This window comes from Pelodiscus sinensis, chromosome 2, assembly GCF_052426305.1.
Source record: "Pelodiscus sinensis isolate ZL-2025 chromosome 2, ASM5242630v1, whole genome shotgun sequence".
Taxonomy (NCBI): Eukaryota; Metazoa; Chordata; order Testudines; family Trionychidae; genus Pelodiscus; species Pelodiscus sinensis.
In genome coordinates this window covers 132,896,509-132,920,631 of record NC_143053.1, presented here as the reverse complement: position 1 = coordinate 132,920,631, position 24,123 = coordinate 132,896,509, and the positions used below count along the sequence as shown (strand labels likewise).

Below are 24,123 nucleotides of genomic sequence, written 5' to 3'. Positions count from 1 at the left end.
CTCCATTTCTTCTTTGACGCCCTCGTGGGCTGCTATTATTGTCTGAAGAAATGAGGAGGAGGGCGAGTAGTGGAACACGCATGGGAATACACATCTCAAAGAACAATCGTTACTGCACAGGGAGAGTAACTTCACTTTCTTCTTCAAGCGATGTCCCCATGGGTGCTCCACAGTTTGTGATATGTGCTGGGAAGACTGTGTGCCCATTCAGATGGATGGTGGGCTTCAATGAATTGCTAAGATTGTGGAGAGAACCGCATTGGCTCCTGCAGTATCTCTTGTGGAGCATGGTGGAATAGCGGAATGCTTTATGACAGTGAGATTAGACAACCATGTCACTGCTCTGCATACTTCCTGGAATGAGACTCCCTTTAGGAAAGCAGCTGATGTCGCCATAGCTCTGGTAGAGTGGGCCTTTGGATTTGTTGGTAATGCCCTATTCTGGAGCAAGTAGCAGGTATTAATGCATGATGTTATCGGCTTTGATATGTGCTGGGAAGACAGTGGTTTTCCCTTGGACCTTTCAGCCAGGGATACCAGCAATCTCTGGGATGATTGAAAGGATTGAGACCTATCCAGATAGGTCTAATGCCCTTCTAATGTCCAGGATGTGTAAGACGGCTTCTTCTCTGGAATGTTGTGGTTTTGGATAGAAAGTCAGAAGGATTATTAGTTCATTGATATGGAATTCTGAGTTCACTTTGAGTAAGGACAGGTGTGACCTCAGAATGACCTTGTGCTTGTGAAAGGTCATGTATGGAGGCAAGGCTGTGAGAGCTGCGAGTTCGCTGACCCTCCTTACAGAAGTGAACACCAGAAGGAACAACGTTTTCATGATAAGAAAGACAAGTGGTGTGGTTGCCACTGATTCAAAGGGTGGTCTTGTGAGTGAATGTAGGACCAGTTGTCCCATTTGGGGGGAATGGGTTTTTGAGGTAGGTGAAGGTTCTCCAGACTCTTCCAGAATCTTTTAGAAATGGGATGTGCAAATATGGAGAACCCATCAATGGAAGGGTGGAAGGATATGTGCACCCGGAATGATGAAATTGACAAATTTTGTTGTTTCAGGTGCATGATGTATTCCAGAACTTAGTGGAGCAGCGCCCTGTGCGGTTCAATTGCACTGTGTGTGTACCACTGTGTAAACCAGTGCCACTTGTATAGGTAAGTCTTGCGTGTTGTTTCTTTCCTGCTATGCAGCAGGACATTTTTCACTTGTTGGGAGCACTGTTGCTCCACTTCCGAGAGCCAGATAGGTACCATGCCGTCAGGTGTAGCATTTACGGTTGGGGATGAAGTATTGATCCCTGGTTCTGGAAGAGCAGATCTGGGTGGTTCGGAAGCGGGCAGGGAGGTGGTAGAGACAGGTGATAGAAACATGTAAATTATGTCTATTGGGGCCAGGCGGGGGCTATCAAGATCACGTGTGCCCCATCCATCTGTATCTTCCAGAGAACTCTGGGAATGAGAAGAATGGGTGAGAAGGCATATAATAAGTGGGCCCACCAAGTGAGAAGCATCACATCACCAAGGGAGCCGTGTCCTATGCCCACTGTCAAGCAGTACTGAGGGCATTTGGAATTCTATCTGGTGGCGAAGAGATCTATCTGTGGTCACCCCCATCGGTGGAACAGCTCATGGGTGATCTGGTTGTGTAGTTTCCACTCATGTTCTGTGAGGAAGCTGAGGCTGAGAGTATTGGCCATAATGTTCTTGTCTCCAGGCAGGTAATCTCCGGAGATGGTAATGTTGTAGTGGATGAACCAACTCGAAAGCCTGATCTGCACATAGCGACTGAGATCTTGCACCACCTTGGCGGTTGATGTAAAACATAGTTCTCATATTGTTGGTGAGGATATGCACCAAACAGTCTTGGATGTAAGGGAGGAAGTGCTTGCATGCGTTACGGACTGCTCGAAGCTCAAGCAGATTTATATGGAGTCTGGACTCATCTTTGGGTCCAGATGATTTTGTGGAAAAACCTGCCAGTCTAGACACAGCCTTGTATGTGGGGTGCAATGTGATGTGAAAATAGGCATCTTGAAGTTCGAAGGCTGCAAACCAGTCCACCATCCAGTGCCAGAACTATTGTGGTGAGCATAACCATTTTCAAGCATTGCCTGTGAAGGTATTTGTTTAATTGTCGCAGGTCCAAGATAGGTCTCTAACCTCCTGTTCTCTTTTTGTGAGAAAGTAGTTTGAATAAAACCCCCTCCCTTCATATTTTTCAGGGATCTGTTTTATGGCTCCTATACTGAGAAGGTGCTGAACCTCTTGGCAGAGCAGTGTCTTGTCAGAGGGATCCAAGAAGAGGGAGGGAGAGGGTGGGGAGGTTGGGAGGATTGCCGTGAAGGGGACAGAATAACCACGACTGATGATTTCTAGGACCCACCAATTTGTAGTGATTGCTGCCCACTTATTTTAAAAAGGGTGCAAGTGGTGGTGAAATATATTGTGCTTGCCTGGTACTGTAATTGGGGGGAGGTTGGGCAGACCCTTGATCAAATTTTCAAACATGCTGCCTCGAGGCCTGAGTCGCAGAAGAGTGGTTGTTTGGAGTTCTCTTGCATTGGTTTCATGGTTGGAAGCGGTTTTGCTCAGAGGGTCAGTATTGCTGTTGTCTAGTGAAGGTTGTATCCCTGTGTCTTGGATACAGTGTATAACGCTTTCTTCGAAAAGGGAGAGTATAGATCCCCAATGTGCATAGGAGGGTGCTCGAATCTTTGCTCGAATGCAGGGCTTCACTGGTACCTGCAGCGAACAATTTAGCTTTGTCGAATGGCAGGTCCTTGACTTTGGCCTGGAGGTCCTTAGGGACTCCTGCTGCTTGCAGCCAAGATGAATGTCTCATCACGACGGATGTCGCAGTGGACCTAGCCACGGTGTCTGTGGCATCCAGGGCCATTTGCAGCACCGTACAGGATATAGTGTGACCCTCCTTAATGATCGCCTTGAGGATAGGTCTTTTATCCTCTTCAAGACTGTGCAGGAGTTCTGTTAATTTCGTGTAATTGTCAAAATCATGATTTGCAAGCAGTGCTGTATAGTTAGCTATGCGTAGCTGGAGGGTTAATGAGGAGTGCACTTTTCTCCCCAACACATCCAGGCATTCATGGTCCTTGTCCTGTGTATGTGCTTTGTGTTATGAGTTCTTGAACCTTTGATTGGCAGTGTGAACCACTAAGTAGTTTGGCTGAGGGTGCAGGTAGAGAAAGTCCATACCTTTAGATGGAACAAATACTTCCTATTGACCCTTTTATTAATTGGAGGGAAGTGGCTGGTGTTTGCCATACTTTGTCGGCTGCCTCAAGCATTACTTCGTCTAGAGGCAGTGCAATTTTTGATTTTGCAGAAGGCTGTAGCTTCTTTAGTTTGCAGTGTTTCTCCTGAACCTCTTATAAAACTACCTCCTGGCTTGTAGCCACCTTTTTAAATAGGTCCTAGAATTGCTTGATATCATTGGTAGGTGTTGGGTCATTTGGAATAACTGCTTCATCAGGAGCAGAGGATGAATTATCATAGGGTGCTATATCAGACTGGTGGACGGTTGGGTCATCCTTGATCTGTCCTTCCTCTAGATCCAGGCCCTCAGATGGGGAATGTGATGCATCTGAGTGCATGGAAGGCAGTGACCTTTGTGTGGGTGTAGGCAGTGCAGTGGAGGTGTGTCGAGGTGCCCAGTAACGATAGAGGGACCAACGGTTGCAATGAGTGTCATAGTACTGCCAATCAGTGTGCCACAGAGGATATTGATTGAGTGGTGGTCTGTATGCCCCGTAACGCACACATGTCCTATCTGGGGAGGAGAACATGCTTCCTGTATCCCCATGGTAGGCACTGAATTGTGATGAGGACAGTGACCGTGGCGAGCCCTTTGTTCGTAGTGGGGATCATGAATGGTGTCATGGCAAAGGCTCAGGAGGGTCCCAGTCCTCCTGTCATATCTTGGTGGCATTTATGTTTTGCAAAGTGGGGAACGGTGGTGGGATGCAGGCTTGTGACCCACTGCAGTGTGGGTCAGTGCCTGCGGTCGTGGCATGGGTGTAGTCGTGACCCCAGGTGATCTAGAGTTAGTATGGGATACTGGAAGGTAGTTGGAGCTAGCCCTGTCCGTTTTCTGGTGCCATAGGTGAATGTCGTGCCGTAGGTTGGCAATGTGCTGGGGATCTTGAGTGTGCCGTGGCGAGCCAGGTGCCATTAATGAGAGTGGTGTCTCGGTCACCCACAGGGCCCTTGCTAGGTGCTCTTTTTGTGGTAGCAGGTTTCGAGGGCTGTTTAGAGCATGTCTTTGAGCCTGTTATTGAGGAGGCTCAAGACTTTGCCATGCCTGAAGTTCCTGGCTCATCTCCTTTGCTAATTCTCGAGGGGAGAGAGTAGGTTGGGTTTAGTTTCCAATTGTATTCTCTGAGGTGGAGGGCTTGGATGTTTGCCCCGAGGAGAAATTGCACTTGAGCCCTTATTGCCCCTTGATAATTATGGGGGTCTAGGGATCTATCCATACACTGTGTGCATACTGTGAACTCCCTTTCTTTATGAGCTCTTCTTGTGAGGCTATGGCAATGTACACATTTCTGTGGTACATGTGTCCCCCAAGCAGCATATACACTCGCTGTGGGCATCAGAGGCTGGCATAAATTCTCAGCATTTGCCTCATCTTTTCTCTTTAGGAGAGTCTGGCATGTCTCCCAGAAACTAGCTGTACTTGTACAAGCAGAGCTGACTGCTTGTGGGTTGCTAGTTCCTGGTTTTTTTTGTTTTTTTTTTTTTACTTGCCACGGCTTGCCGCTGCACAGCGGTAAAAGCTGGTTGCGGCAGCTTCTTTTGTTGTTGTTTGTTTTCTTTGTAAAGAGAAGAGAGTCCTGTATGGCTCAGGACTGACTATCTATGTTAATAAAGTGGTTCTGCTTTGTCTTGCAGCGTGCATTGAGGAGGAAAGAGTAGTGCTCCGTCTGTGGTCAAGGGCGATGAAGAAGGAACTGAGGAGAAGTAGGCTGCACACTCTATTTCAAAGGTGGGAGCACCGCTCTCTGCTCGCTCATATGCAGCCCGCCCAATCACTGCTCTCAAAGTCTCCAATCTGTGAGGCTGGGACAAGCCCAACACCAACTGTGGGGACATCACTCAAAGAAGCATATATTGTTACTAATCAGAAAAATCTGAAGAGTTCAATTTAGCTTTAAACAACTTCTCTAAGGTTCAGATTTAAAAGAGAGAGGATAATAGATGAATTCATCAGAAAGCTTTTTAAGATTACCATTAGTGATACAATGTAGCAACAAGAAATCTGGATATTGATAGACATAGTAATAAGAACAACCACAAGCTATACAGTGTATGTGAATACCTAATTCTGCAGTAACCAAAGTCTAGTTGTAAGAATTCAGAATTGTTATTCATGGATTTACTATGACAGCAGCTGTCCATTACTACTGTTGTGACAGATGTGTGCATACTCAAAAGGTCTGATCCAAAGCCTACTGAAGTAAATGGAACTCCCATTCACTTCAATAGGCATTGCATCAAGCTCGCAGAAAGCAGACATTTCCATAAAGAAAAACTTGATGGTGCTTTCGTTTACATTAAAAAGTAGTATACCAAAATACAAATGATAGGTTGTGCTCAAGAGAGGCAAAGAACAGGAACAAGGCATTGTAACCAATTCTAATGTGCAGCTGGGAAGCCACATGGGGCAGATTTACATATACTTCCACAGAGAAATGAGACTAGTCAGCACTATCAGTCTTTCATCTTCATATTCATTTTGGAACCCCCCCACCCACCAAAACCTGTAAGATGTAGTGAAAATTTAGAGAAAGTAAAAACATTTTCACACAGAAAATCTTTTTTCAAACATACCTTCAGAGGTTTAGAATTGTGAACCATGTGGAACTATGTGTACCTGATAACAGTTTGTTAAAATGTTGTGTGGGAGTTTAACTGGAATCAAGAAACTAAAAGTCAATGTAGGTTACACAATTAAAGCCCCATATAGCGTTGTGAAAATGTTCTTCCCAGAGTCTGAAATCATTTTGATTTATTACAAGAATCTGGCATAGTATGGAGAGATGGTAGCCACTCGACAGTCAAGGTTTCAATCAGTTTCCATTATAAAGCCCTCTTTTAACCACTGTGTAATTTTAGAAAACTGGTTTGGCCAGGAAATTACTGCATTTATTTTGAAGATAAAGGAAAATGTAAGTGCAGTTACAAACCTCCCTGAGAAGACATCTGACTGTGACCCACTCTAGATAAAAAACTACTAAAGACTTTAGGCAATACCTCTTCCAACTTCTTCATTCCGGGTTTCCCCACAACTAAACACTTGGCAGCATATGTCAAATTGACCTGGACGAATGACTACTAAATAAGTAAGGCTGCCAATTTGGGCTGGGATTTTCAAATATACTTAGCACTGATCTGACTGCAGTAAGGCCTCAATTGACTTCAATTGGACTCAAGTTAGACCAGTGTTGAGTATTTTTGCACACATGCACTGACACAAACTGATGAGTTGATGGCACTCAGCACCTTTCAGGGCTGAGCCTTGACATGTATTTATGTAAAACTCTGTCCAAGCAAAATGCTCATGTAAACCTACCTGGCGGTTCGGATTTCAATGGTGCCCTTCAACTTTTCTTCATTGTCACTTTCAAAGTACATGAGCCTGGACTGTCTGAGGACAAACCAGCGTTTCTTCCAGTTCCTTCTGGAAAGTGTAGATGATCCACCTCCCTTTTTATGCAGCCAGCCTTGTTTGAGAGCCTCCTGCTTGGAACGGAACCACAGAAAGGTCTCGTCTTTCAAGACACACCAGCGACGCTTCCATGTGTTCATTAAACCACCTGGCAGAAAAGAGAGAGGGTTAACTTAGAAAGTGACTTTAAAAACAAACAGAAAACACCAATTCAAAAAATTTAATCCAATGAGTGTTTCTATCTCAGATAAACTAGTAAGCAAATAACTTTTATTTATAATGAAATCAGGAGACTGAATCAACACTGAAATAGGGAAATTCCTGAGCAATCACTGAAGTGACAGTATTTCTGCCTTTGAACCAAGAAACGATAGATAGATAGATAGATAGATAGATAGATAGATAGATAGATAGATAGATAGATAGATAGATAGATAGATAGATAGATAGATAGATAGATGCAAAACCCACTCTTCAGATGAGATGATCTTCTAGCATTGTAAACCAGCTTTAAAGTGGGTGAATGATTTAAAGAGATCTTATTTTACATGATAAATAAGGCCCCTAGTAGTTTATTCCAACAAAAGCAATGCTGACACCACAACATAATAAATTTAAGTCTATCCAAACTTTCAAAAAGCCTCCTTAAGCATTTAAGTTTGCAATGAGCAAATAATGGCAAACTAAAAACCTAAAGAGCAAGTATAGTTAAGGAAATGGACTCTACAATGGAAAACTCTGCAGCTTTATTTATATTAGCACAGCTGAAGCACCATAACTCTCATAGGGTACATCAACAGAGCAGGGCAAAAGTCAAATTAAGATACACCATTTCAGCTGTGTTAATTGCGTGGTGGAAGTTGAAGTACCTTAACTCAGCTTTAGGCACTGCCTACACAGCAGGAAGTCAAAGGTAGAACAGTCTTCCTTCGACTTCCCTTACTCCTCGTGAAATGAAGGTTACAGGAGACAGAGTAAGAAGCCCTCCATGTTGACATTATTTTGAAATAATGGCTTGCCGGGTAAACGCGCACTTCATTTCAAAATAACGTCAGATATTCCAAAATAACACTACTGTGTAGATGAACCTATAGTGTGGCTGCAGTTGTCTATTATATATTTGAGAGAGTTAGTCTGTGAGCAGGTGAGTCTTTCTATTTGTCCATTTGTCCAAGAACTCCTCCTAAACCACCAAATTTGGTATGTAGCACTTCCTCTTATCATAATTGAAAGCAAGGTCAGGGTTTGGTTTTTGCCACGAAAATGAGCTGTACCTAGAATGGGATTCCTTCTCAGAAAGCCATGCAGAAAAGAGACAGAATCACTAGGCAGGTGAAAGAAGCTGGCTGGGGGTATCATCCCCCATCCAGAACTGCCCCAGCCCTGAGCCTCCCACACCCGAAAGACTATTTAAGAAGGGCGAGAGAGGTCTGCAGCTTCCCCATAGTTCATACAAGGACATTACTGGCTGTTCCCTTTCATCAGGGAGCAAAGGGGAAGTGCACAGTTTGATCCTTTCCTCAGTCGGGCTGGGGAGCACAGGGAGCAGATAAACCAGCACCTGCCCAAGACATGCACTCCTCCCCTGGCTGTACTGCCTGGAGCTGCAGCAGCCATGGAGAGGCCCTTCTCACCTGGCCCCAAGCTGCTTGCAGTGATAGATGATTGGGGAGATCCTCTCTCCCTGGGTCAGCCTGCATACTGAACTCCTCATCCTCAGTCCCACCCCAGATTACTGATTTAAATGATTTAAATGAAGAAAAAAAAATTAACTGAGTTAAAGACCTGAACAATGCTACTAGTGCCAGTATAAAAGTGTTTACACTGATACAGATTATTATGATTTGAGAACCAGGGACTAACTGCAACCCCACTAGGATTTTTACTAAAATATAACAAAAAACCCTCAAACTCCCCCCCCCCCATCAAAATACTTACAGTATTAAAACTTTTGAAGATAGATCAGGCTTTTAGCCTGTGATGGATAGGAGGAGTGATGGCCAGCATTTGGTGACTAAAGGTTTAAACTCAGCTAGCTAGGGGGTTTTGGAGCCAGGAGAGCCAATAGGAAAGGGTGTTGAAATGTGAATTGAAAAGATACACCTGCCTGCTGTTTTCTTTATAGGAGTTTTTAAGCTAGGAGCTGTGGAAAACAAGATGAAATGAACCAAGTAGAACTAACATGCCTACAAGAAATACTGGGCATGGAAATGGACTAGGACTTGAAGCACGGATCGTGAGTAGATAAGAAAATGTATGTTTAGTCACAATCAGGTTATTTTCTTTGGTTTTGTTGTTTGGTTAAACTTCTCTGTGCTAAGTCCATGTGTCCCCCGACACATTCACTATATCTAAGCTGTAGCCCAGAGATATCATATTTCTCTATGTTTTAATCTGTTCTTTTCTCAGTTGCTCTTTAACACCTACCAACCAAGTATGCTTTATCATGTATATCTTTTTGTTTTGTTAATAAAATCACCTTTTCTTTTTAAGGCAATGATTTGATTCTTGTGTCCTGGAAGATAATAGGAGGTCTGTGTATGCATGACTAAGACTGAGAAGTCAGCCATCAAAGATTGCAGTTTGTTTTCTCTTTTTTTTTCTTCAAGCTTTCTTGTGGTAAAAGAGCTTGGCGGTACCCCTCTGGAAGAAGTTCAAGTGTTTCTTCCTGGGTCTAAGAAGAAGGGTGTTTTCATTTGATGGTGGCAGCCTATTTCCCAAGGCCAGGGAATCTGTGACGTTGGGCAGCTCTTAAGCAGAAGCCTATAGAGGCAAGGTATTTTTAAGGTATCTTGTGGACCTCCACCTTCTGCACTTGGAGTGCCAGAGAGGGGAACAGCCTTGACAAAGCCATTCTGCATTCATCACCTTAACACACACCCACACCTGCGCACAAATACCTCACCAGCTAAACCCTGAGCAAATCAACACAAATCAGTCACAGTCATAATGCTAACACAAACCCAAACAACCTTAACTCTTCCCATTGTAGGATGGCTATGTTCCTGAAGGATGGTTACTCATTAATTTGGCTGTGATATGCCCTCTGGAACTTTAACTGGTTTTAAGGATTTCTGGAGGGCAATATCGAACTTGAGAATGAAATTATGTTGTAATTACTAAGGAGAGATGATATGGTGTTACATAGGATACGTCTAGACTACATGCCTCTGTCGCCAGAGGCATGTAGATTAGGCTACCAGACATAGTAAAATGAAGCGGCGATTTAAATAATCGCCGCTTCATTTAAATTTACATGGCTGCCGCGCTGAGCTGACAAACAGCTGATCAGCTGTTTGTCGGCTCAGCGCGATAGTCTGGACGCGCGGGTGTCGACATCAAAGATATTTGTCGACCACCCAGGTATGCCTCCTGGGATGAGGTTGACCTGGGTGGTCGACAAATACCTTTGATGTCACCACCCGCGCGTCCAGACTATCGCGCTGAGCTGACAAACAACTGATCAGCTGTTTGTCGGCTCAGCGCGGCAGCCATGTAAATTTAAATGAAGCGGCGATTATTTAAATCGCTGCTTCATTTTACTATGTCTGGTAGCCTAATCTACATGCCTCTGGCGACAGAGGCATGTAGTCTAGATGTACCCATAGTGTGTAGAGAACTTACCATTGCTGTCAGAAGTAAAAGGTACAGCAAATATATGAATTTCTGTGGGTCATGTAAGTTCCCAGGGCCTCTTATGTGAGGGAACTACATTGATAAACCTCACATACAGAATAGAATAAAATCTATATGCTGTTGCCACTCATCTATATGCTGTTACCATTATCGTTAAAAACTCATGGCAATTGGAGGAGGTTCCAGACAACTGGACAAAGGCAAATATCTTACCCATCTTTAAACAAGGGAAGAAAGAGAATCTGAGAAACTATAGACTGATCAGCCTCATTTCACTCCTGGAAAAATCATGGAGCAGATCCTCAAGGAACTGATTATGAAACAACTGGAGTAGAGGAAGGTGATCAGGAACAGTCAACATGGATTCACCAAGGGCATGTCATGCCTAACCAATCTAATCATCTTTTATCATGAGATAATTGTCTCTGTAGATATGGGGAAAGTGTTGGACATGATGTATTTTGACTTTAGCAAAGCTTTTGATATGGTCTCCAACACTATTCCTGCAAGCAAGTTAAAGAAGTATGCATTGGATGAATGGACTATAATATGGATAGAAAACACAGCTCAATGTTTATTTGGCAGCCAGCATCAAGTAAAGTGCCCCAGGATCAGTCCTAGGGCCAGCTTTGTTCAACATCTTCATTAATACTCTGGATGATGAGATGGATTGCACCCTCAGCAAGTTTACAGATGGTGCTAAGCTGGGGAGAGAGGTAGATACACTGGGGGGTAAGGATAGGGCCCAGAGTAACCTAGAAAAATTGGAGGATTGGGCCAAAAGAAATCTGATGAGGCTCAAGAAGAATAAGTGTAGTGTTGTGCATTTAGAACAGAAGAATCTCATGCTCTGCTACAGGCAGGGGACTGACTGGTTAAGAGGCAATTCTGCAGAAAAGGATCTGGAGATTATATGAAGCTGGATGAGTCAACAGTGTGCCCTTGTAGTCAAGAAGGCTAATGGCATAGGTCATAAATAGTAGCTGCTAAGGAGAGTCTGACTTACCTGGAGAGTGAGGAAAGGGTTAAGCAACTGGAGATGCACCTGAGGAGGGGGCTTGGGCATTCAACCAATGAAATGCAGATAGGAATTTCAAACGGAGACAGACAGACAGAGAGAGAGAGAGAAAATTGTCTTTCTTCTTTGTTTGATATCAGAGACATTTTTCCAGGTATGCAGGAAGACGAGCTTTCCCAGGAATGGACATTTTGTAATGTGTAAATGTGTAGGGAAAAGCTTAGATAGTCCATCAGGTTTTATTGTTTTCCTTGTTTGGAACTCATGTCTGAGCTGGTTAGTATTTTTTTTTTGTAAGTAAGGATTACAGCCCAAGGATTTTCCTGGAGTCTATGTCACTGGTCTCAAGTTGCAGCGGGGGAGGTCTAGGTTGGATATCAGAAAAAAACCTATTTTGCTAGGAGGGTGTGAAGCACTGGAATGGGTTACTTAGGGACGTGGTGGAATCTCCATCCTCAGAGGTTTTTAAAGTGAGGCTTGACAAAATCCTAGATGGAATGTTTACTTGGGGTTGGTCCTGCTTTGAGCAAGTGGTTGGACTAGATAACCTTCTGAGGTCTCTTCCAACCCTAATCTGTGATTCTATGATGTGCAAGGAAAACTAAGAATCATAATGAAAGAACTCCTGAATATATCTTTGCTAAATCTCTCATCGTGCCCTCTTTTGGATTACTGATGCCAAGTCCACTGAGAGACCTCCCTGCTGACCTTACTGGTCTCTAGTACTGGTCTCTAGGGGTGTGTCTAGACTACATGCCTCCTTCGACGGAGGCATGTAGATTAGCCAGATCGGCAGAGGGAAATGAAGCAGCGATTAAAATAATCGCGGCTTCATTTAAATTTAAATGGCTGCCCCGATCTGCCGATCAGCTGTTTGTCGGCAGATCGGGGCAGTCTGGACGCGATGCGCCGACAAAGAAGCCTTTCTTCATCGGCACAGGTAAGCCTTGTGAAACCAGGTTTACCTGTGCCGATGAAGAAAGGCTTCTTTGTCGGCGCATCGCGTCCAGACTGCCCCGATCTGCCGACAAACAGCTGATCGGCAGATCGGGGCAGCCATTTAAATTTAAATGAAGCCGCGATTATTTTAATCGCTGCTTCATTTCCCTCTTCCGATCTGGCTAATCTACATGCCTCCGTCGAAGGAGGCATGTAGTCTAGACACACCCTAGTATATGGGATGTCAGAAGTTTTTATTTATCTATTTAGACTGTAAGATTCGTGGGTCTCCTTTACCTCTGGTACAATCTGGTTTTCTGGGCTATCTTGCCACTCTATAAGGCATATCCACTATTCAGTTGTACACCAGTCAGTGAAGATGTTATATGATGTGGATGCTAAATATAAAAAGGAATGAAGCTGAGCTTCTCAGTCCATGCTCCTTTGCAGAAGGGGAACTATCTGAAATCTGCCTGATACAAGAATTTGCAATCAAAACTGTACGAAGAGAATGGCTCTCCTGGTCGCTCTGTCACCCCTTAAAAAAAATAATAAAAAACCCAAGCAGTACTGGAGTGGAGTTCTTACCCTTAAAATAGGAAAATACTAGAGAGAATTCTGAACATTTCAGATTATGACCTGCTCTGGTCTGCTCTGTACCTTTCATGTATAAAAAGCTGTGAAAGTAGGGCAGGCTGACACAACTATAGACAGAATCCCTCCGATAGGAAAGTTCATCATCTGTATCAAACCTGGAGTCAAAGTCTTCTTCGCTGTCTTCAAACTGTGGAAAAAGGGAAGAAAGATGAAATAAGCAGCCAGGCTTTGGAGGCAGGAAGCAAAGTGTCTTAGACAAATGTTAACTCCTTCTAGAGAGGAGCTTATACCATAATGGCTAATGGATGCAGAATAGAAACATTTTAAGAGAAAGCAAAATTTAGATTTTTATACAGCAGATTTTTTGAAGTCTGATACCATAACATTATGTGGCAAGTTCAACAACACATGTTCTGCTGTCAGGTATGCATTGTACAGCTAATTTAGGGGGGTGGAATGAGTGAAAGGAGGTGAGAAAAATACATAAAAATTTCATCCTCACTCATCTCAAACTGCTCTTGGAAGATCTTTACCATCTCTAAAGTCTTCCACCTGGGAACATAATGTTTCCCATCGTAGTCATTATACTTGGTGGTAATAGCCCCCCGGTTGTTACCGTGGGGCAGGAAAAGTACTCGGGGGGCAAAGATTTTTTCTTCTCCTGATTGCCATTGTAGGTAGACTTTCAGTCTAGTTATTGTCTTCCCCTGGACTGATAATTTCATTTTGGAGCTGTCAGCCAGGAATACGAGATGGAATTAAAAAAAAAACTTTGTGAGTTTGTTGTTTAAACCCTATTGGCATAATTAGCTCACTTAGGCTTGTTTGAAAACCTCTGTGTTGAACAGCGTGACCCTTTCAGATATCCCATCTGAGAAAGAAGCCCCCTCAGCTGGAACACTGGAAAAGTCACTGCATCCTCAGCTAGTGCGCCCCCCCCCGCCCCCCCGCAGACCAGGCTTTTGTTGTGGACCCTGGGGTAGAGCAGCTGGGGTGCTGCCGGGTTGGTCCTGCAGGGACCTACCTGGCAGCTGTTCTGTCCCAGGCTCGAGATTCAGCCGCTGTTGAAACTGATCAGTGGCTGATTCCAGGAAGCTGGGGGCAGAGCAATTCTGCCTCCAGCTTCCTGTAGTCAGCCCCTGGTCAGTTTCAGCAGCAGCGGCTGAATCTGGCGCCAGTTCCGACTTACATACAAATTCAACTTAAGAACAAGCCTATAGTCCCTATCTTGTGCGTAACCCGGGGACTGCCTATATAACAAATATATGCAACTGCTTTACACTGTTAAGGAGAGTTATCATTTTGAAGGGTGCAACTAGAGTGCACTACCTCCTCCCACCCCTCAAGGACTGTGTGTAACACTCAGCTCAGAAGGCCTTCAAAAAGGAAAATCTACAAAGTATCCTTAAGGAATGGGATACTCCTCCCACCTCCAAATTCTCTTCCCACCCCTCAGCTCTTACATGTTCAGAGGTTTGCCAAGTTTCTGATCTGGTTTTGTACATGGATACTGCATAGGGGATGAGGCAGAGGCTAGAAAGAGTCTTTGGTTCAAACTGTTGAAATATAGTAGGATAGAAGATGTTATTGTTCACTAATTCTCTGAGGTGGGAATTGGAAATTGATCACTAAATACTAGGCAAAGCTGGTACAGAAAAGTTCCCAAATAGTACCACCTAAGCTAATTCTCAAATATCAAGGAGGGAAAGGGTGCCAGGGTTTTCTTTTTCCCAGAAACACATTCGTATATGGAGAGATCCTCAGGTCCTAAACCTCTGTTCACAAAACTGTTATGTCTCCTGAAGACTGCTCTTGTCCAGCAGAGGAAGAGACTTCCCCAGAAGATAAGCTGATGAGAAACTCCTCCTCCCTAAAATTACTCTAAGAAATAGCAACTTATTCCAAGGGTAAGAGCAATAAGAGTAAAAATAACTCATTGTATTGTACTGCCTGAAGTAAACAGACAGATATTTTAGTCCTGCTACTGCCCTCAGAGCCAGTCAATATTTGTGTGTTTTCAAATGGCTGCTCCAGTTCTTTTATTTTCCCAGCCATAAATCTCTTGGGTGTATATGTGGTAAATGAAACCAAATTATTTCAGGAGATGTATAGTTAGAAAAATAAAAGGACTGAAAGCCTACACCCCGTTAGAGGAACACCTATGAAGAAAAATGTGCCCCAAAATACAGATTCTATCATACGATATTTATTGTTGACAAAGAAAGGTTTTGTGTGTCTAGTTTCTCAAGGCATTATGAAAACTGCTGATTTAATATTATTCTATCCTGCATATGTAGTTTGAATCCTCTTACAATGAAATCACTCCTCTCCACAGAACTCCCTAGTCAGGGCATGTAACTCCTGATTATAATTAATGGCAAGTTCTGCATCAAAACTAATAGGATACATAATCCTGTAACCAGAGGTTCATTAGGAATGCAATTCACACATCTCATCTGTTTGTGAATTTCTGCTACACCCATCTCAATGGTATCTAATTGCCAGTAGATAACTATGTCCAAGTTCAGTGTAAGCAAATTCAAACTGCATATGATGCACACACATATTTATAGGAACTGACACAGACACACTTATTTATAGGAGTTGACACTTTTACCTTTTAAGGTAAAATTTAACTCCCATTTTTTCTAAATGCACAGTGTAAGTAGATAAGAAAAACAAGTACTCACGGATGACTGGGCTCCTTCAGAACTGAACCTGTATGCTCCGGAACTGTTGTACGTCCCCACAGAGCAGCGGTAGTCAGGAGACCACTGGCTACTTTGAGAATTAGAGAAGGTGATGCTGCTGCCTGAAGTGATGGCACCATCTTCATAGTCATCTTGATCATAATCATAATCCCCTTCCGGAGAAATTAGTTCTTCAGAATTTTGGGGTCTGCAAGATACACTCTCTGGCACGCAGTATGTGGATTCACCACTCGAAGAGTTGTGGAGACTGAGAGAGTGGTGGCCGGCAGCAATAAGCATAGTGTTGCTAGCAGCAGGGCTTGTGGGCACCACTGTGTCATTCATATAAGGATCCTCTTCTGAAGAGTCATCACTTGTTCTAATGCCACTCGTTCTCTGATCTGAATGGCCATGCTCACTTGGATTGGGTGAATCCTTGAATGTGTCATCATCAGCTTCAAAGCCCTCATCCACTTCCTCTTCAGGGTATGGCTGGCTGAAGTTAAAGTTGGGCTTTTCACTGCATGCATTCCCAGTCAGTTCACTGAGCGTGGCAGAATAATCACTCCCCACAGAGAGTGATCGCTCAATGTTTCGGACGCATTCATCAATCTCATCAAAGTTCAGAGACTCCAGGAATTCCTGAGCTGCTCGGCATGCCTCATCCTCGAGCCGTTTGAGTTCCTCATCTCGGAGCTGCTGTAGCCTCTGCAAGGAAGCCTCTGTCAAGGATAGCTCTTGCTGCTCCTTCATGCGTTGCAGGTCTTCAATCTCTTTCTCCAGGCGCAGGATTTCTTCCACTTGTTTATTTTCTTTCTGCTTCTGAAGTTCTTGCTTCAGCTCTGCTTCCTTCTGGGCTTTTTGAATGGCTGCCAGATCCTGCTGCTTCCTCTCCTCCTCGGCCTGCATTCAAAAAAAAAAAAAAAAAAAGCAGCAAGATTCCTTACTTTCTGTCATTCAACCTCCTTAACCCTTCCATACTGTTCATTTAAAGAACCCTTCTCCCTCCATATAAAAAGATAAAGTGTTGTTACATTTATCCATAGACACTGGAAAGCTCAAATGTGTGCCAAGAATGAAATGAAGTGTGATGTGAAAGACACACCCCTGCAAACAACCATATCAAGTTTCTTTTGGCTTCACCTGCCAACTCCTGTAATAAGTTTAGCTGAAATGTCATGGGTGCTTTTTCTTTCTTTTTTTAATTGGTTAGGGCAAGAGACAGAAACAAACAAGACAGAAGAAAGTATTAACAGTGTAATTTACCTGCTGGGCAAGCCATTCTGCTTCTTGCCTTTGCCTTTCTCTGCAATGATAAGAAAGAATAGTAAGAATAAGGGGATGGTGCTATTTCACTAGGGCAGTAGTGAGTTCTCAGAGGAGTTTTGTCAATCACAAGTAGCAACTCAAAATGAAAACCCTCTGGCTGCATCTAGACTACAGGCAGTCCCCGGGTTACATCGGATCCCTAGTTACAAACGGGGGGGGGACGCAGATAGTGCGGGGTGCCTCCCCCACTGTCGCCGCCTCTGGCGGTGCGGGGGGCGCTTCCCCCCAGCAGACCAGGGAGACGCGGAGCTGCTTTTGTCGCCGCGGAGGACGTGGGTCTGCTGGGGGGAACAAGACACCAGCCAAAAGGGGGCACCCCAGAGCGGAAAAATTAATTTCCTAGGGAACAGCAGGAGCAGCAGGCAGTGAGACCCATTGTGTTACAGTCCCCACCTTGGGAGCAACAGCTCTTTCCCTCTTCAGCACTAGAGCTGCAAGTATCTTGTTAGCGTCACGTGAAATTAACAAGTCCCTTCCAGCCTGGCAGAGGTGAAGCTGAAAAATTACCCAGTGGTGTGGGTGGGCAAGAATGGGGAGGAGCAGGACAGAAGGGAAGAGGGGATAAGCCCCAACCCCACACCCTGGCTGGAGCGGACCGGGGTAAGCCCCGAGGAGATGGGTCTGGTTGCAAAGTGGGTGAGTGGACAATGAGGACCCACCTGTGGCTAAACTCCTGTTCCCAACACAGAATTTTTCTTTAAAATTAATCCTGTGGATAAATTCACACACACACTTCACAGGAAGGGATTTCCATTTTCTGCTCAGCAGAATACAACAACAGCTTTGATTGTATCAATATTTCACTGTACTCTCCAATGACTATTGATTACACTTAATGCCCATTTCACTGAACCATCTGTAGCAAATTCTATTTGGAACAGTAATATGCATTGAATAAACTTTTTTTAGTTATAAAAAACAAAGATTCTGACTATTAAATGAATAACTGGGATCTTTCGGGTACCCCAAAAGGAAGATATGGATATAGCATGAAACACTGAAACTTATGATCAATTTTTAATTAAAATATCAACCAAAAAAACCTTCATATCAAAACAGTATGTGTTTTTCTTAGAATAAGGAAGTTGAATGAGAATCAGGGTCTTTTCCACCTAACTCCAGCTCCCTGTCCCCCCCAAAAATATGTACCAGTTCTGACTTACATACAAATTCAACTTAAGAACAAACCTACAGTCCCTATCTTGTACGTAACCCGGGGACTGCTTGTACATCCCTTTTTCGGAAAAGGGATGTAAATTAGACGTATTGCAATTGCTAATGAAGCGGGGATTTAAATCTCCTGCGCTTCATTAGCATAAAAATGGCTGCCGCTTTTTTTCGGCACGGAGCTTTGCCGGAGAAAAGCGCCAGTCTAGACGCTGATCTTACGAAAAATAAAGCCTTTTCCGAAAGATCCCTTATCCCTCTTGAAATAAGGGATAAGGGATCTTTCAGAAAAGGCTTTATTTTTCGAAAGATCAGCGTCTAGACTGGCGCTTTTCTCCGGCAAAGCTCCGTGCCGAAAAAAAGCGGCAGCCATTTTTATGCTAATGAAGCACGGTAGATTTAAATCCCCGCTTCATTAGCAATTGCGATACGTCTAATTTACATCCTTTTTCCGAAAAAGGGATGTAGTCTAGATGTAGCTTCTGGGTATATTCTCCACTTGTGTACCTGAGAAACTCCCACAAAGGCTATACATATATCTCATCATCATTAGTGAAGCTTTACTAAATTTGTTGTGATTATTTGAATCAAAGTTGATTTAGTGTAGCACTTAATGTCTGCCTTTCAGTTCCAGTCAAATAACAGCATACATTGAATACCTTTCCTCCTCTTCTTTCCTCCTCTTCTCCTCCTCTTTCTGTTTCTTCTCCAGGAGCTGTCTATAAATACGTCGAGCAATTTGGCCTCGCAGCTGCTTCTGGAAGGTTATGGCAGCTTTCTTCAGGTGAAGGAACTGTCTCCTTAGAAGGAATGCCCTGTAGTTCTTCTGTATCACAACCACATAGTAAAGCACCTTTTTATAATGCTTTCTGAAAGAAGACAGAAAGAGGTTCTGTATAAACAGGGTTAGACTAACAACTACTGTATGTTTCTGTGTAACTGGCCTGCATTAAAGAGTCCATGATAATAAAAAGGACAGAGGTTTTAACTTTGGTCTTGTGACAGATTTCCCATTATGGTTTATGTTATCTCTCCCTAAAAAGTGAACAAAGACTTTCTCTGAGAGAGCTAGCTATATTTTGACTCAGTAAATACATACCACCCAGCCTTACATTTTTAATATCCCCTGACAAGGAGATGTTGTTAGAAACTACCAGGGTTTTTTATATATCCCACACTCATTAAAAGAAAAAAAATCACACATAGCTGGATAACTTTGTCCTTAAAAAAGAATTGTTTTTGTTTTATGTGATTGTGACTGGGTGTTTACCCTGCACTGGCCTTTTTAAGGCAAAACCCCAGCCCTGAGCAAGGGCTGAGAGCAAAGCCCCAGTTGGGGGCTATATATAGAAGGACTCCTGGAGGAAGAAGGAGAACTGACTGCTGCTCTGGAGAGAAAGCAGCAGGGACCTGACTGCCAGGGAAGCAGGAGGCTTCCTGGAGGCAGGGCCGGCCCAAGCCCTCTTGGCGCCTTGGACCCGGGCACGCAGCGCTGCCCCTGGGAGCAGAGCGCATGTGCGGGCCTGCCCCCGGGGTGCGGGCCCACCCTCCAAGGGTGCGCAGGCCCGCCCTCCGGGGCATACGGCGCATGTGTGCGCTGGCCACGGCCGCTGGCGCATAGCCCGGGGCCCGCCTCTGGGGCACTTGGCACATGCGCGGGCCGGTCACGGCCGCTGGTGTGCAGCCCGGGGCCCGCCCCCGGGATGCACGGCACAGGCGCTGCCTAGCCTGGCCCGGCCGGCTCACGTGCAGGGCGGTGCAGTGCCCAGGAGCCGTGGGGGGAAGGGCGCTGCTGGCTGGCACCGCGGGGCCGACGCTGCGAAAGCCGGGGGTGCAGCTCCTGATGGCAGCTGTAAGGGACGCCGTGTGCCCCTTACAGCTGCCATCAGGCACCCCCCATCAGTTGGCGCCCTGGGCAGCTGCCCGGCTCGCCCATGCCTCCATCCGGCCCTGCCTGGAGGTAGAGCAGTGCTGGTGATGAATGGTCATTACAGACTACAGTTTGCCCCTGAGGCAGTGGCTAGTTGAAGACTGACAGTGGGTCACTGATGCAAGGTGGGTACCGGGGAACTGGGTATTCCCTGGGGAAAGAACTGAGTGGCCCTTGGGAGGGGAGGACCCTGGAATGCGCAGTTGGGTAAACAGCACCCCCTGGAAGGGGACTCAGAGAGACTGGAGTGGGAATTGTTGGAGGGCAGTGTCCTGAAGAGGATGCTGGGGTCAAAGAGAAATACAGGGAGACACCACTTAGAGCAAAGCGTCCAGTGAGGCAAGCGAGCTAATTCCCAGGACTGCTGACTGGAGGCACCATGGTGGAGAGTCTGCCCCACGACAGTGATACATTGTTCAGATTCTTCAAGTGCATATTAGTTTTGTCCATAAAGAAATGACCTCATTATGCAAACAACTACTGAATTGTCCTCTATGTATTTCAGAAGAAATACAATAAGTAAACAGATGGGCTACAGCACCTTAATACATAATGCATGAAACTAGGTGAGCAAATAAAATCATAATTCAATCACCTAATTTCATTGTTCTTTGACAATCATAAATGGGTTGTTCCCAGTTTATATCTTCTCTTCCTTCTTTCTATCAAGGCAAAAAGGATAAGACAGATCCTTAGCTAGTCTAACTCAGTGTAGCACAATAGGCTTCAGTGGAGCTACACTGATTTACACCAAGTGTGGACTGGGACCCATGATACTATATGAATGCTGGACTTCATGCTCCTCTGTGTATCTTCCACACTCTGACATAAAAAAATTCAAACAGCCTACTGTTTTATTAAAAGACTGACAAAATGGTTGAGATTTCCAAACAATGTATGGGATTTGGGTGGCCAATTCCTATCAGAAATTAATGAAGCTCCTCAGGCAGTGCTGGAAATTGTTCCCAATGAAGAAGCAAGTCTGCATATGCAGCCCAATATTTAATACTCCCACCTTGTTACCTACCGTGCCATATAGCCTAAGACATATGCACGGATAATCATGGCTGCCTTGGTAATTTCTACCTCTCTTTGCTTCTCCAGCTTGTTTTCTAAGGACTCCCGAAGAAAGACCTATGCAAGAAAAGTGCTGGCGTAAATGAATTCAGCTACCACAGTGATGAATGTCTTACAAATCCACATGAACATAATAATGACAATAGTAAAGGACTGTTAGGATACAAGGTAATATAGACAATCTGATGGCACAGCTGACATTGATGGAGGAATTTAGAATTCAATATATACATATTTTCCTAAAAGGAAAAGAACACTTTTCTCTTAAAAACAAGAAAACCCCCCAAAATGGCAACTCCTCCTCCTCCGTCCCATGAGATCCTAATCCTAATAAAGTCAATGGTAATTTTCCCTTGGACTTAAACTGGTCCAGGTTTTTACCAAAATTATCTACTAACTAATGAGTAGATAATTATTGCTAGACTGATTATTACTGACTTCTTTTTAACCAGCGCGATCCTTCTGAAAATTAATACACAAAAAAGAATTATGGCTCAGTAATGTGAAGTGCCTGACTTACACTGACAGAGCCAGAAAATTTAGCCTTGAGTCTTAAACTGCTTCAGAACAACAATAAATTACTACAAATTCTTAGAGGGCCCATTCTACAGACTTCTTTTGCCAGATCACAAATCAAATCAATAGGAGTAGCACATATGTAAATCAAAGCAGTTTTAGGGTTAGGGGCTTGACTAAGGAGCAGATTTTTGCTCTGTTAAGCAGAAACAACGTAGTACTTCCACTCACTTCTTTTCAAGCTCCTTAGATGTGTTACAGAATGGATAGCACTGTTAAATGTAAATGTTTACTATAGAAAGTCTCAATGAAATCAATGAGATTTTCCAAGTTTTTGTATATGGTGTCCTTGAAATAGATTCATTAAGGTAAAAACACAACAACAAAGCTCTTCACAAATATTTCTAATGGACAATTGACAATGCAGCCAACTTTATCTATGAGTCTGTTAACCCCTCATTTCATTGCACAAGGCCCACCTACATCAGTGGGAGGTTACACTTTATAGCAATGTTTCTTAAACTGTGTTCCGTGGCACACCGGTGTGCCACGAGGCAGTTGGAGGTGTGCTGCGGAGAACAACAGAGTTAAAAATGGCTGCCCTTAAAGGGGCAGGCAACTTTTTTTTCCCCAACAAAAAATCCTTGGTTTTCCTCATAAAAAAATATTGTTTGGTGTTCCTCGGTCTTAAAAAAGTTTAAGAAACACTGCTTTATAGTATATTCCCTAGTACTCTGCCAGTATACTTTTAATTGTTTCTTGGATGCCCATAAATGTGGAATATCTATGCATACCAGCGATGTAACGCCCCGGGATGGCATACCGGCACCTATTTTCCCATCATACTTTAATTGAATGGGATTCCCCTCTGGTTTACCGGCACCTATTTCCAGGTGTGTCTTGAGTTCCGACGGCAGCCCACTCGGAACACGTGGTGCGGCTGTTAAAGAGGTTTTTACGTGATTTAGAATACATGGGGCATCAATTCACAGGAAGGATGGAATCTCTGCTAAGGCCTGTTTGAGATCAAGCTTTTTTCCTCTGTGTTGTAGTCAAACAAAAAACAAAAACAAAAACAAAAAAAATGTGGGGGTTTGGTTCCTCAAACTGAAATGTTTCATAAACATTTTTTTGAAATGATCCGGCATAGAAAAAATGCAGAAGTGAGAGTTAGCTATCTAACAATATGAATGTCCAGTTTCAGCACAGTATAAATATCAAGTCCATTTTTCCCACCCTTCAGAATATTGAGTAAAGTCAATCGGATCAGAATTTCACCCACTAAGAAGAACCATATTCTGTAAACAACAACATAGGAATGAATAGGTCTTCTTGCTGAGAAAGGTACTGCTATATATGCATGAGGGTAAGAGAATCTAGGCATGAACGTTCTAGGCCCTGATCCCATAAACACATGTGCACTTGAATTGTTTTACTTACATGTTTAGTGGTACTGGACTCAAATGGTCTACTTTCTATGAATAAATCTATGTGCACACACAAATCTTTTCATCATCAGAATCTGCAGCTGTACAATTGGGAGCAAATTACTGTCCTCAGGTGCCTATTAACAACAGCCATAGAATTAAAGAGGGCAACTATCTAGTAAAATTATTTTACCTTATTTTTTCCAAGCTGCCATTCTGTACATGTATTGTCATACAGATGAAGAAGGACGGCACATTTCTCTGTTAAATCTTCAGGCAGAGTCAAATTTCTCATTAGGACTTTATACCTGACCACCACAATAAATTAATTAATTAATTAATTTAATTTAATTACTTATCTCTTAATTTGACAATAGAACTCCTCCCCCCCCGCCCCTCCATTTCATTAGGTTTTTAATCTCCTCCACTGAGAGCATGAGCTCACTGTCCAGGATTTATGCTTGTTTCACACAACTGTCCCACAGCACGTTTACCTTTTATAAAAATCTTGAAACTGTCTTCTCACTGGAAAGCCAGCCCTTCGTATCCTCACTGTCTCCAGCATCCCAGAATAATGTAGCTGGTTAAGCACCACAGTCTGGTCGAACTGATCCGGCATCTAAAACATATTTTTAAAATGAAAACAACAACAAAAATCAACAGTAACATGGTCTCTAGCAAATTTGTAATGGAGGAAGGGAAGGATCTGAGATGACGGTTGGGTGCAGAAGGGAGATTGGTTTAAGGGGCTGGCATGCAGAAGGGAAAGTGGGGTCTGGGAGGGAGTTCGGGTGGTGGAGAGGGTTTTAGCTCGGCACGGCACTGCAGCGTGATCAGCGCATGCGCAGTGCTATCTCTGCATGCGCAGCGTGCCAAACCGCGCGGCTGGCGAGCAGAGTTCGCCGCTGCTTTTCAAGCCCTGATTATTACAGAGAAGTGGCTGAGTGGACAAATAAGGGACTGCGGGTTTATGACTACTGAGAGCTCTTGCATATATGAATGCAGGAGCAGGGCAGAGAGCTTGGGTATGTAGAGTAGGGGGGGAAGGAATGGCGGGCAGAAGATTGGAGGAAGGAGGGGCTGAGGCGCCAAAGGCAGGCTGT

General features: G+C 44.0%; 1 protein-coding gene across 1 annotated transcript in view; it reads right to left on the bottom strand.

Annotated features, from left to right (window-relative positions):
* The window catches only part of MYO10 (myosin X), a 151,282-nt gene that overhangs the window by 59,771 nt on the left and 67,388 nt on the right, over positions 1-24,123 (bottom strand). Inside the window, exons 14-21 of the mRNA XM_006135809.5 lie at positions 23,515-23,639; positions 23,214-23,328; positions 21,028-21,134; positions 18,730-18,939; positions 16,841-16,880; positions 15,575-16,477; positions 12,948-13,071; positions 6,599-6,842 (exon numbers count right to left, since the gene is read on the bottom strand). Of these exons, the coding sequence (XP_006135871.3) occupies positions 6,599-6,842; positions 12,948-13,071; positions 15,575-16,477; positions 16,841-16,880; positions 18,730-18,939; positions 21,028-21,134; positions 23,214-23,328; positions 23,515-23,639 (1,868 nt within the window). The remainder of the gene's footprint in view (positions 1-6,598; positions 6,843-12,947; positions 13,072-15,574; positions 16,478-16,840; positions 16,881-18,729; positions 18,940-21,027; positions 21,135-23,213; positions 23,329-23,514; positions 23,640-24,123) is intronic.